The sequence below is a fragment of the Falco naumanni genome, chromosome 1 (genome assembly GCF_017639655.2).
Source record: "Falco naumanni isolate bFalNau1 chromosome 1, bFalNau1.pat, whole genome shotgun sequence".
NCBI classification, from domain to species: domain Eukaryota; kingdom Metazoa; phylum Chordata; class Aves; order Falconiformes; family Falconidae; genus Falco; species Falco naumanni.
The window spans coordinates 112426893-112438335 of NC_054054.1; the positions used below are offsets into that span (position 1 = coordinate 112426893).

The following is an 11443-nucleotide window of genomic DNA, read 5'->3' on the forward strand; positions in this document are numbered from 1 at the left end:
TGCCCAGGGCTAGGGAGGATGGCTTATGTGGCCTTTATTGTCCCAAACTCTTAGCAATGACTTAACTACCAGTGCCAAAAATTCTTTGTTGGACTGAGGTGGGAAAATTGTGCCATGATGTAAGATGGGAAATGGAAAACCCTTCTTGCTCTTGCACCAGATATGCCTGCAGTGTTCACCATACTTCACTGCTGGCACCAGAGAGGAACACAACACTCGCTCAGGAGGCGGAACCGGTGTACCGCCGTGCCAGTGCTTGCGCCAAGTGGTTGGGCCCAGGCAACCTTTCAGAGGGGGCACTGCTACTGGTCCTCGGTTCCTTACCAAACCTGGGATCTGGCACGACAGCAAGAATGCTGCAGCATCCTTCAGCAACTGCTTCTGATCCTGCACCTCCTCTTTACTTGACTCGGGAAAGCGAACGCCTGGGAGAGTAAAAGAGAGAAAAGATAAAGCATATCAACTCAGAGAGCCAAGTAATATACACAAAGCTTACAGTAAGAGCAGGTAAATAGTTGAAGTGATTCTGTCTCCCTGGAATTAAAGATCTTCAAAAACTCATACACCCTTCAACATGTTTCAATGGCAAGAGCATGAGCTGCTCTGCTTGGTTAGTGGTTGTGCTGCTCTGGTCCACTTATTCTTTCTTAACACTGCTTTTGAAGAGCAGAATTTTTGTACTTTTATCTGGTCCATTCCACTTAGTGCTGCATACATTTCCAGTGCAAAAGAGTCAACTGGCTAGACTGAAGTGGGAACAGTTCAGCAGATGGGCCAGCAAATACTGCAAGTGCTAGAAAATCAGAGCCTTTGGCTTTTGCACACCAGAATTAAAATAAGGTTTAAGTACTAGCTGCAAAGTCAGTGCCAAAGCACTAACCTTCACCAGCCTTAGAAGATGCTGGAGTGTTTAAAAACACATGCTCCTTCCGACACATTTATTCCAAGCTGAATTCAACTATATGACCATTCCCCTTCAATGTGTACATATACAGCCTCAGTATTCACCCCCCATAAATACTCTGGGAGCTGCTTCTGTATTTCCAAATAAAAAATACTGATTCCAGCCATGGAAAGCTACAGACGATGCCTGTGACTGATGTATGTGTTTGAAAGGGCACTGTGACCTGCTTACAATAACGTTACTAAAACAAACCCCACCCTTCACTAACGACCCAACATCAGTCGTTCAACTACAACTGGTTTGGGGTTTTTTTTGTAAACTACTACACTAGGATCAAGTTGAGTTTTTTCCCTTCCCTCTGCTTCTTTTCAGGTGGTCTAGCAGCTGGGATGCTGGAGAATCACAAGAAGATTCTTGGCAGCAATCTACAGACCTCCCCCGCGCATAGCAGTGGGAGACAGCTTACTGCCTGCATTTGGTAGTTTAAGCATTGATATCTATTACACATCTTTTTCTTCTCTGTATCTTTGTGCTGCATGGAGAGCCCTGCACCATGCCCAGCTAGCTAAAAGCCAGCAATATTCTTGGCTACAGAAAACAATTTTTTGTCTGTAGCTGGCTGGACGCAGCAATCCTCTGAAGGAGGACTGAAACCAGTGCTTTGTACACATACCTGGTGAGAAAATGTCTGGGTTAAACCGAATGTCAAATGATGTGTCGCTAATGGAGCCTACAGCCTTGCAAGCATTTCTAATCACTTCTCTGCTTTTGGGATCCACTGGAGCAGGAAATAAAAACAGAATAAATGAATGTGGATTTCAGAGTGACAAGCCCAGTTATTAAATTAAGATAAATGTTTTGTTACTACAAGCAGCAACGATGGCACATTCTGCTGAAATCCATTATAAAAACAATCAATTGCAAGATCCTCAGAAAGGAGGACGGCTGCAAAATGCAAAATGCAAACAGAAGCACGTAAGATGACCCAGAAAACCCATGGACCTCCCCACCCGCAAGCTGCGGACACTCAGAAATCCAAGCCTGGGATTCCCAAAGGAATGCCTGGGCATTGCATGCGTCCCAGCCCTGCCAGAGCCCGCTCCCCTCCGCCCGCACCAAGCCCCTGGCAGCGTAGCCCCCGTCCCGCAGGCCAGGCTCTCGCTCCAGCAGGGCTGCCAGGCTGCACCCTGAGGGGCACTCGCCCACCTACCCAACCTGTCCCCAGGGCGATTCAATAACGAGTGCGAACGGCTCTGCCCAGAGCCAAGACCATATAGATAGAAGCAGCCGGTGCTCGTCCTGTGTAAGAACAAACCACGACGCCGACCACCCCAGCCCAGCCCCCACCTGGAGGCGGCCCACCAGCCAAGGGCAGGGGGCCCGGGCCGCTTCTGGTGCTGGGGGCGAAATACCTGTTCCATCATCCGATGCAATGGTCTCAGCAAGCTCTTTCACCTGATCAAGTCCGGTCACGTTATCGTCTATTTTACCATCCTCTGACTCAGACTTCTCGCCATCTGCAGTACCGTTCTCCGGAGAGGTGCCATTTTCCAGCGCACCTGAGCTCTCCTGCTTGTTGGCTTTGTGCTGCATCAGCTGCAGTGCAGCCAGCTTCATGAATAAGAGATACCTACAGTAAAGGGAAAGAGGAATTCAGCACAGCAGGAGAATCCAGAGGGATCACCACTGCTCTGCGAGGAAAAGCCTCGCATTACTGTTAGCATTACTGACCACAGTTTCCCTGTGGAAAAACAGGACGTACACCCTCTTCCCATGAGCTTTCCAAAAATAATGTAAGCTCTTTTGATTTATCAGAAGCAGCAAATAAAGTGGGTTTTCATTACTCATCACAATGGGAAACTAGTCTCCTTGCAGTGGTTACAAACTGCTTTCTATAAGCATCAGCAGCAGACAGCTCAGGAACACTTGCTGCCAGACACTCGGGACTAATCAAAACCAAACTGGCAGCAGTTTTGCCACAAGCTCTTAGCAGAGAGCAGCACCCTACAGCCATGGTCCTGCAGGCTGCTGGTCTGGAAGCTCTCCCAGGGAGCAGCAAACTCTGCCTGCAGGCACCTGGCAGGACTGGGAAGGGCGCTGGCTGTAGAACTGGTTGCTCAGTGGGCAGGGCTCCTCCATCAGCAACTGGAGGGCTGGTCCTCCCTGCAAGTGAAGCACAGGCTCTGACCACCTGTGACAGCACAGCACCCACAGCCCTTCAGATCGGAAGCAGGAGCATTATCATCACCAGCACCCTGCAGCCACGCCACACAACTTCAACTTGTCCTGCTCCCAGGCTCCCACTTCCTCGCCTGCACTGAGCGAGCCCAAATGCCAACACATCCCACCACAAAAGTGCCTACAGCACTGCCCACAGCTAATTTTTTTCCAGCCTCTAGGAGAGAAGAAAAAAAAAAAGTAGCATTCTAGACATCTGGAGAGCCTTAAAAAGCAGCATAAATCCTTCCCACTCGCTAGCTATCAGGTGCACAGCATATCCACAGGGAAAGAAGAACTTCTAAGTGTCTGCACAGGAAATAACAAAAATAGATCTGGAGACCAGAAAGAAAACCACCTCCTTCCCTGGCTCCCTGTAACCCTGTCACAGAAGCCCTACTGCTTTCACCTTGTGAATTAAGTTTCAATAATTTCAGCTGCACAGCCAAGCAACGGGGAAGTACGCTGCCCACTTCTGGGAGCTCTGTTGTGCTGTCCCTGGGACAAGGCAGCGTGGTCCTGACCTGGACCATTACCTGTTGCAGGGGACGGAAGGGGAAGCTCAGCTCACCTGTGTTCTACAAAGGCATCGACAAGCTCTTGCCGGAGACAGCAAAGCTTGTGTCTGTGCTGCTTGGGGAACCCCATTTTCTTACATTCCTCTGGCATCTCCTCCCCTTCAACAGGCAGGAAGTTTAGGTCTGGAGGGAAAGTGCGGAGCAGGTCCAGGATGTAGTGGCGCCCGTCATTGCCAATAATGCCTTTGCACTCCACTGAGGAGCACAGCTCCACCTCCTCATTCTTGTCATTGAGGACTTTGTGCTTCTGGATCTTAAGTGGCCTGCTGGTCTTCTCCAGCAGCTCCAGGTACTTGGGGTGTGAGACAACTGTCTTGCCAAAGTCTATTGACCCATAGATGACACTCTGTTCCTGCTCCCGTTCCAAGATGCCAGGAATAATAGACTGAGCTGTCACCCTGTAACCTCTGTAATCCACCACCACAGTCCCCAGCGTGTACAGCCCTTCTACATCCACAGCGTTATAGGTCCGCACACCATTGAGATCATTGGTAGGAGCTACGTAAGCAGCAACATCTCCGCCAAAGTCCTTGTAGTGGTCACGGACATCAAAGCCCAGGCTGAAGAAAATGTTGTTCCAGATGAACATCTGCATCTTGGTCTCTTCACTGGGGTTGATGGCCATGACATTGCCATCAATGACAGCCATAGCACCTCTTGTTGCTGCTGCAGTGAAGTCGCTGTGAACCTGGAGGTAGGTACAAAGAAAGCTGGGTAAGGAAGGGCTCCCATCCTCCCAGCACCTCACTCTCGAGGCTTCCTGCCAATTTCTCCTTTGCTCCCGTCCTCCCAATAGCCTCCCAGCAGGCAGGCAGGTCAGCTGGCTTTTACTTTTGTAAGCCCAGCTAGTGGCTTGGATACAAGCTCCAGGAGCCAGAACATCAGGGATCAGCACAGCTCAGACTCATTAGCTCTCTGCAGAGGAGGGCTTAGGTGTAAGTGTCCCCCCTCCCCCTGTTCCTCCCACCCCCTCGAGGGAGGGCTGGATCAGACGGAATGGCAGAGGACTAAGAGGCAGCTGCCTCGGTCAGGGTCAGCAGGGAGACACTGGGTGAAGGAGCACAATTCTTCCCCATGGGGCTGGAAGCAGAAGGCAGACCTGCAGAGAGAACAGGAGCCCTCAGCTTACGAGCAGGGATCCTCCTCTTGCAGTTTCTAAAGGGTAGCCCAGGTGAAGCATCCAGATGCAATACAGGCAGCAGAGAAGGGGCTGTGTGAGGAGTCGCCTGCATATCCCAAAATTACCTTGAAAATGGCTCGTTCTCTCAGCAGCCTCTCGGGCAGGTTCTTGCGCGGCAGCTCTCGTGTGGTCTGCAGCTCCTCGTTCCAGTCTCTGGTCTGAAAGAGGCAAAGCCTTGTGGGAAGCGATGCTTTGTGTAGGAAGGGGAGAGTAAGCATTTCTGCTTTATGAGGCATTTTGCAAGAGAAGGGAAGGGGCAAGAAATCAGGCTGCTAATTTCACAGGAAGCAAATCAGCAGCAGGAATGAACACTCCTCGTGAACGGACTTTAATCAACAGCAGCTTGGGACAGATCTTAGCCCAGCTTACACAGCGCAGTTTAACTGAAACAGCAGCTTGCTAGCTCTGGAGGAGCATGCCGCAGGTTCTGTTAGCCAGCACACAGCAATGTGGTCGTACCACAGGCAGGCAGCCACCCACGAGCAGCTGATACAGCCCTGCGAGATTTTATGCTATGAACATTTGGAATAGTTTGCTCAGAGACACAAGAACTGCTCCAGACCTGAGGTCTACTTGTTAAAAGTTAACCTGCTCCCAGCACAGCTGGCAGCAAAACTCTCACCAGCATTCTCAGGCAAAGCAAGACCAGTACCTGTCCAGGTATGTGCTCTTCATAGCCCAGTCTAGAAGTATAAGCGTCTTCTGCCCGGACACAGTCCATGGCATGTTCTGCTTGTGGAGCCGTCCAGCTGTAGACTTGGAAAGGAGTGGCTATCCTTTCAAAAGGGTGTCTCTGAACCCTAGTTTGGGAGTGAAAACAATTAAGACATTTTCTACAGGCAGGCTGCTTTCCGTTCTAAGAGAACTTTCTCACTGCTGCAATATCAGCTTCGACAAACAACAGAACAAGACCAGGTCTCATGAGCAGCACAAGAGACTTTCATTTAACAAGTTCTATAGCCGTGATGACTGACTGGCATGGACAGCATCTCTCAACAGCAGTCTTCAGAATTACCTGGGCTCTCCCCATCCCTCTTTTCCCCACTTTTATGACTAGAGATCCCCACCACCCTCTGCATTCAGAGGCAGAGGATGCCCACCGCCCGCTAGCCACCTCTCAGGCTGGCCCCCCGTTTTCACACCGGTCAATACGGGTTGCATTAGCATACCCCTCACAGCACACATCCACTAATGAAGTGAAAAAGCAAGCTTCACCAAATGGCCTCTTGTGTAATCTGTCTGCTCTCAGCAGGTGCTGGAGTCTCATCTGTATTTACTTCTGTCCCAGGCAGCAATATAGTATAATAATTTTTAAATGGCCAGATAGTCACAGTGGTGGCTGGAGGCCACTGCTAATTCCCAGCCCTTGTCTACTGCCACTTTCATCTTCTTAATGAGAGCAGAAGCAGAGCTCCTGAAAGCCACACAATGTGCCTGTCAATTTGCACCCTGCTGAGCCAAGGCAGTTCATTAAGTGGACTCTAAAGAATGACAGGCTTTTGCACAGGGCCCACTGTCCTGGAGCAGAGTAAGTGGTCCCTGCAGCAAGAACAGGAGAATAAAACAATACTTTTTTTCCCTCTCTCCTATTATAGGAGCTAGGGGAAAAGAAAGAAAATGAACATGCATGGGCATATTTAAAATAATTATTTGCTCTCCACTGTAAGCCTATGCAGAGCTCTCACGTGTTACTTTCCCTGGCGTTTTATGCTTAGGTCTCTTTTCTTGGATTCAGGGGAGAAGTACCTACTGCACAGGTTACCAGCTCAGTCACATGTGGCTGTTTCACATAAACTCTCTGCTGCCTGTCTAGCTAGGAAGTCATCAAGTCTCCCACGAGGTGTATAGCCAACATAGCGACTCAGCGAGGAGACCCACATCTCAGGAGCTGCTCAACACACCAGCGGTTCCCCTTGTACGATTACTGCAGCCCACCTCTGGGCTTTCTCTCCCACTGCACAACTACCCTACGTGTGCAGCTTCTCATCAGGGAGTGCACTGAATCCCAGGTAAGCCCCACAGCTAATAACTCCCATGGCAAAGGAAAGCTGTCACCCTCTCCACCCTTTGCTTCAGGCAGAACCAAAATCCCTACATCTACATGCTGTAAGCAAGAGTCATCTGGGAGCTACAGCCAAGAGAAACCATCCGGTGGATAAGGATCAGGACTCTGGGCTTCCACCAGCCTCTGTGCCACGCTGAACAACAGCAGACAAGTCACATCAGCTCTGACAGCTCCATCTTTTGAGCGAGGGAAAGCCACTTACATCAGGGTGCTGCCATGACATTTAATCAGGTGTTCCGCGGTCCTCGCTGCACCAACTTGCATGTCCCAGCTGCCCCACCACTATGTGAGCTCAGAGAAACCAGGCATCACAAACCTCGCTGTATCAGTGGCATCCAGTTCCCACAGAACCAACCACATAGCTGAGCCTCACCAAGCAACTTCACAACAACTAAAGGCAACTAGAGAGGAAAAAGTGCTGCTACCGTTTCTTCTGCAGAGCGGAAAAGTTTTTTTTGAAGGTAGGGCTGATCTGGTTAAGCAGTTCCACCAAGGAATGACTGAGAAAACTGGGATTTGCAGGTTTGGGATTGAAGTTGTATGCAGTAGACCTGCAAGAAAAAGAAGAAACAAGGTCACAAGCCGTTGTCCTACCTGACACTTCCCATACCCCAGGAACGTGGTACATGAATGAGAGCTTTCCATATATGCACTCTATCAAAGGCCTGCACAATGAGCCCTTGCTTGCACAGCAGAGACCATGTGGCACGCAGGCAGGTGGGCTGCGAGGGCCCTCTCCAGTCTCTCCACATGAGATACAGCTAGTAACCCTGCCCCTGGCCCCTAACAGACTGCAGAGCAAATCTTCAGCCACCACAAAGTTCAAGAAAGGTTTATATTTTTATAGCTGGGAAGGACTGATATCACCAAGCTTCCCAAACACACCAAAGGGGCCTTTGCTTAACAGAGAACCCAAGGGTAATGGCACAAACTATACCAAACAGTCAGTGCCCTCTCAAGATACGACGGCTCCCAGCTAGAAGGCTAAGCACCAGAGCACACCTACAGGTCCCCCTCTCCAGGTCACATTTTGCCAAAGTCAAAAAGGCCACTTGTTTCGTGTGCATTGTGCCACTTGGTCTCCTGGGACCTGCATTCATATGTGTACCCTTAGACTCTTTACTTAGAACACTTGCTTTTACAGGTCTGGGGAGAAACAATGGACTACAAACTATTTCTTCCACAAGCCACAGCACCTCCATTTCATAACGAGACAGAAGCTGGAAATGTGCTTGAATTTTATCTTCTCTATTTTAAGCTTCCCTTCTCTTCAGGCAGCTTCGTTCTCCTTCTCCAAGTTACAACGTTGTACTTCAAACACACAGTTATGGTTGCCCAGGTAATTATCTGGATTGCAGGATCAAGGCCACCCAGAGATGTTTCTCAGCTGATGGTTGCTCAGGTACAGCAGGGTCTGTTGCTCTGAAGTTCTCTGTGTTACAGGCTACTGGGCTGGATGGATGCAGCACTTCCATCAGTACAGCCACTCTGACAGGCACAGCACAGCCATTTTAACAGTCCCTCATGACAAAAAGAAACCTAGTCCAATCTGTGCCCAGCTTAGAAAATTCTGACAGGCTGTGCTTTTACTTTAGGGCAAAACGAGATAGGTGCAATGGTCAGGGAGGAATTCCCTCCCAACTCAAAATGCTGTAATTAGCTGATAACATTATGGAATGTTTAAACTTTCCCTACAGCATCAGGCATTTATCTGCTGTGGAGAAGTGGTACCAGGCATAACTGAACAGCCCAATCCAGTATAGCAACTCCTACAAACCCATGAGAGCAGCAAATTAAAATAGGCTGTTTTCCACCAAAAAAAAAAAAAAGCAGCAGTTATTTGTGGGTTCTTTTCCAGTGGGCTATGGCAAGCTCCCTACTGCAGGGCAGGTCAGGGAGAATCTTAGTTACTCACTGATTCAAGTAAAATCCTCGAGTGGATGCGGTGATACTGACATGCCGATCCTCCACGGTGATGACATACAAATACATGAGGTCCCCATGCATTTTCCGGTTACCGGGTGGAGGGTTCCAGCCACTCATTGTCAATACCTTTAGGCACTGCAAAGGCTACACAGAAAAACACAACAGAAGCAACTCCTGTCAGCGGGAATTAATTCCCTTGAATTACACAGCCATTCGACGTACATACCAGATTCCTTTTACCTGCCACCCTTGCCTGGTTCCAGAAACAGCTTACAAAAAAACCAACCACCTGGTCTCAAGAGCACAGCCTTCCTCCAGCCGTCTGCAGTTCACTAATTTGCCTCAGTTTGCCTTTCACACCATAAGACATAAGTGAAAACAGACACCCTGGGCCTTTGGGCTGCACAAGGCATGGATTTCTTGCTGTACTGGTTTTCAAGTGGCAGCTTCTAAACCAGAATCCAAGTGGGAGGGTATGGGAAAGCTAAGGGTAATTTGTAGTGATCTGCAGATCCTGTCTCCAGGACTTTGCAGGGAAGTGCTGTTCTCCCTTCCCTGCCACCCCTCCCTACAGACTGGCCATTTCATGCTCAGCAGATGTCCAGACTCTGTGTCCAGTGCTTTGCACACAAGCTCTTGGACTTTATTCTTTTGGCTAAGCAGCGCTATTCCAGCACTCATTAAGCATCTAGCAGAACAAATCCCAAAGTCCATTTCAGTGCAGCTTTCAATCCCCAAGCATCAGTTTGCTGCAAGGAATGTGCCGATAGCTGTTTTAATGACACAGGAGAACTCTACCTTCCAGTCTCTGTTCTGGGGCTGAAGGGCACACAGGGGTCTCTCTTTGCTACCTGGCAGGATATGTTCAGGAGGGGTGCAGTCAATTTGTTCCATTTCAGTACCTTTCTTCTTCCGTTTTCCACTGTCTAGAACAGAGATAGAAAGTCAGTGCTGACAGACACAGCGTTCCCTCCTCCAGTAATTATTCAAGGAGGAAAGCAGAAGTGCTCCGAGTGTTTCTCTGCACTCCTGAATAATGTGGGACAGCTGATGGCTAATGATGTGTTTTAACTAAGCAAGGAGTCAGGGGAATGAAAACACTGACACACCAGAGAAGCCTTTTTGCCCCATACCTCCCAGGTCTCCTTCAGTGAAGACACTCAAGAAGGACAATGAATTACAGTCCACACCATTGAAAGCATCTGATGGGTCAAGACTCTTCAGAAGGTCCCGAATGTGACGGACGTGTATCCTGGCTTCTCGCACTGTGTACGGTTCTGATGAGTGAAAAGGGAGGAAAGAAACTGGGATTACACAGTTGCTTACTCCTTTGGCACGCAGGTCTCAAAAAGGAACAGGAAAAGACTGCCAGGTGGCCAAAACCACTCCCTATGAACACCCTCACTTTCTCCCTCCTGAAGTCTGAAGGAACTTGCCTTCCACCACTTTCAGCAGTGAGCCCTCCTGCAGTCCTTCAATAGTTTTCAGCTCAGCAAAGTTGTCAAGGACATTGCCATCCAGCTGCAGAGAGAAGCAAGTCCGGTGGCAGGTATCCTCACGGTCCATCAAAACTTGGTGGATCTCTTGCACCATCTCTTGAGGAGAGACCTTAAGAAGAGAAAGACCCAGACAGTTATTCTCAATCCTCACACGTGTTCTTGCCAAACTTTGTCCCTCTGCTGCAAAATCAAACACCTCTTGTTACCTCTCCAGGCTTAGAAAGGTAGACTCTGGCTCTCCCTACCAGGAAGATCACTTCTGTTTCTGCTGAGAAGGCACTGCCACCTCTAGCAGGGTCAGCCACCCCAGCTCCACCCCTCAGGGCTCGACACCCAGAAATGTAACAGCCTGGTGCTGTGCCGAGAACTCAGCATGGGACAGAGGTGGCAGAGAAGGAACAGAAAGTGGTGGGGGAACCCAGAGACTCTTCCCTTACCCGTTCACACTGTGCATTCGTGGCAAGGCTTTGAATGATGCACATGGAAAACAGACTATTTCCTCCACTCAGTTTGTTGCAGTACCCACGGCACAGTGCGGCATGTCCATGCCAGTGCCGCACCTCCAGGGCATGCCGCCTGCAAGTGCATGGCTCCCGCGATGCAAGAAGCCACCCCAGCTTGTGCACCAGGGCTGCTCTCCTACCTCCCTGCTCTGGCTCCAGCATCACTGACACTGCTCTCAAGCCAGCAGGACTCAGGGTAGTTTACATAAGCTGCTGTAAACAACATGGCCTGCTATTATTAGCCCATTAAAACTAACAGCCAAGGGGATTTAAAGGAGAAAAAAGCTAGGCTGAGATACAACTAGTTCCACAGGCGATGCAATTTCACTGCACTCTCTGCTGGTCTTGGGGAGATAAGACTTCCCACTGGGTTTAGACTCCAGACATCTCTCCCCAGAATTAGAGATACTTCATTCAAATGATTTTCAGTGAAGTATTAAGCTAAATCAGAACATCCGTTAGGTATGTGAAAGCCTGTCCTGATCTGGTGGCACATGTCATTGTCCCCATGACACATGCGGAGCTCTCTGTGCAGTGGGGAAGGGAAGACTGCATTGCTCCCTTGATCCTC

At 49.5% G+C, this 11443-nt stretch overlaps 1 protein-coding gene across 2 annotated transcripts in view; it reads right to left on the minus strand.

The window, feature by feature from the left end:
• Positions 1-11443, minus strand: part of CLUH (clustered mitochondria homolog) — a 40472-nt gene that overhangs the window by 13986 nt on the left and 15043 nt on the right. For both annotated transcript variants that reach the window (XM_040578756.1, XM_040578762.1), the window contains exons 3-13: positions 10307-10478; positions 10004-10147; positions 9669-9796; positions 8860-9014; positions 7370-7495; positions 5532-5679; positions 4945-5037; positions 3693-4387; positions 2317-2534; positions 1578-1682; positions 325-425 (exon numbers count right to left, since the gene is read on the minus strand). In XM_040578756.1, the coding sequence (XP_040434690.1) occupies positions 325-425; positions 1578-1682; positions 2317-2534; positions 3693-4387; positions 4945-5037; positions 5532-5679; positions 7370-7495; positions 8860-9014; positions 9669-9796; positions 10004-10147; positions 10307-10478 (2085 nt within the window). The remainder of the gene's footprint in view (positions 1-324; positions 426-1577; positions 1683-2316; positions 2535-3692; positions 4388-4944; positions 5038-5531; positions 5680-7369; positions 7496-8859; positions 9015-9668; positions 9797-10003; positions 10148-10306; positions 10479-11443) is intronic.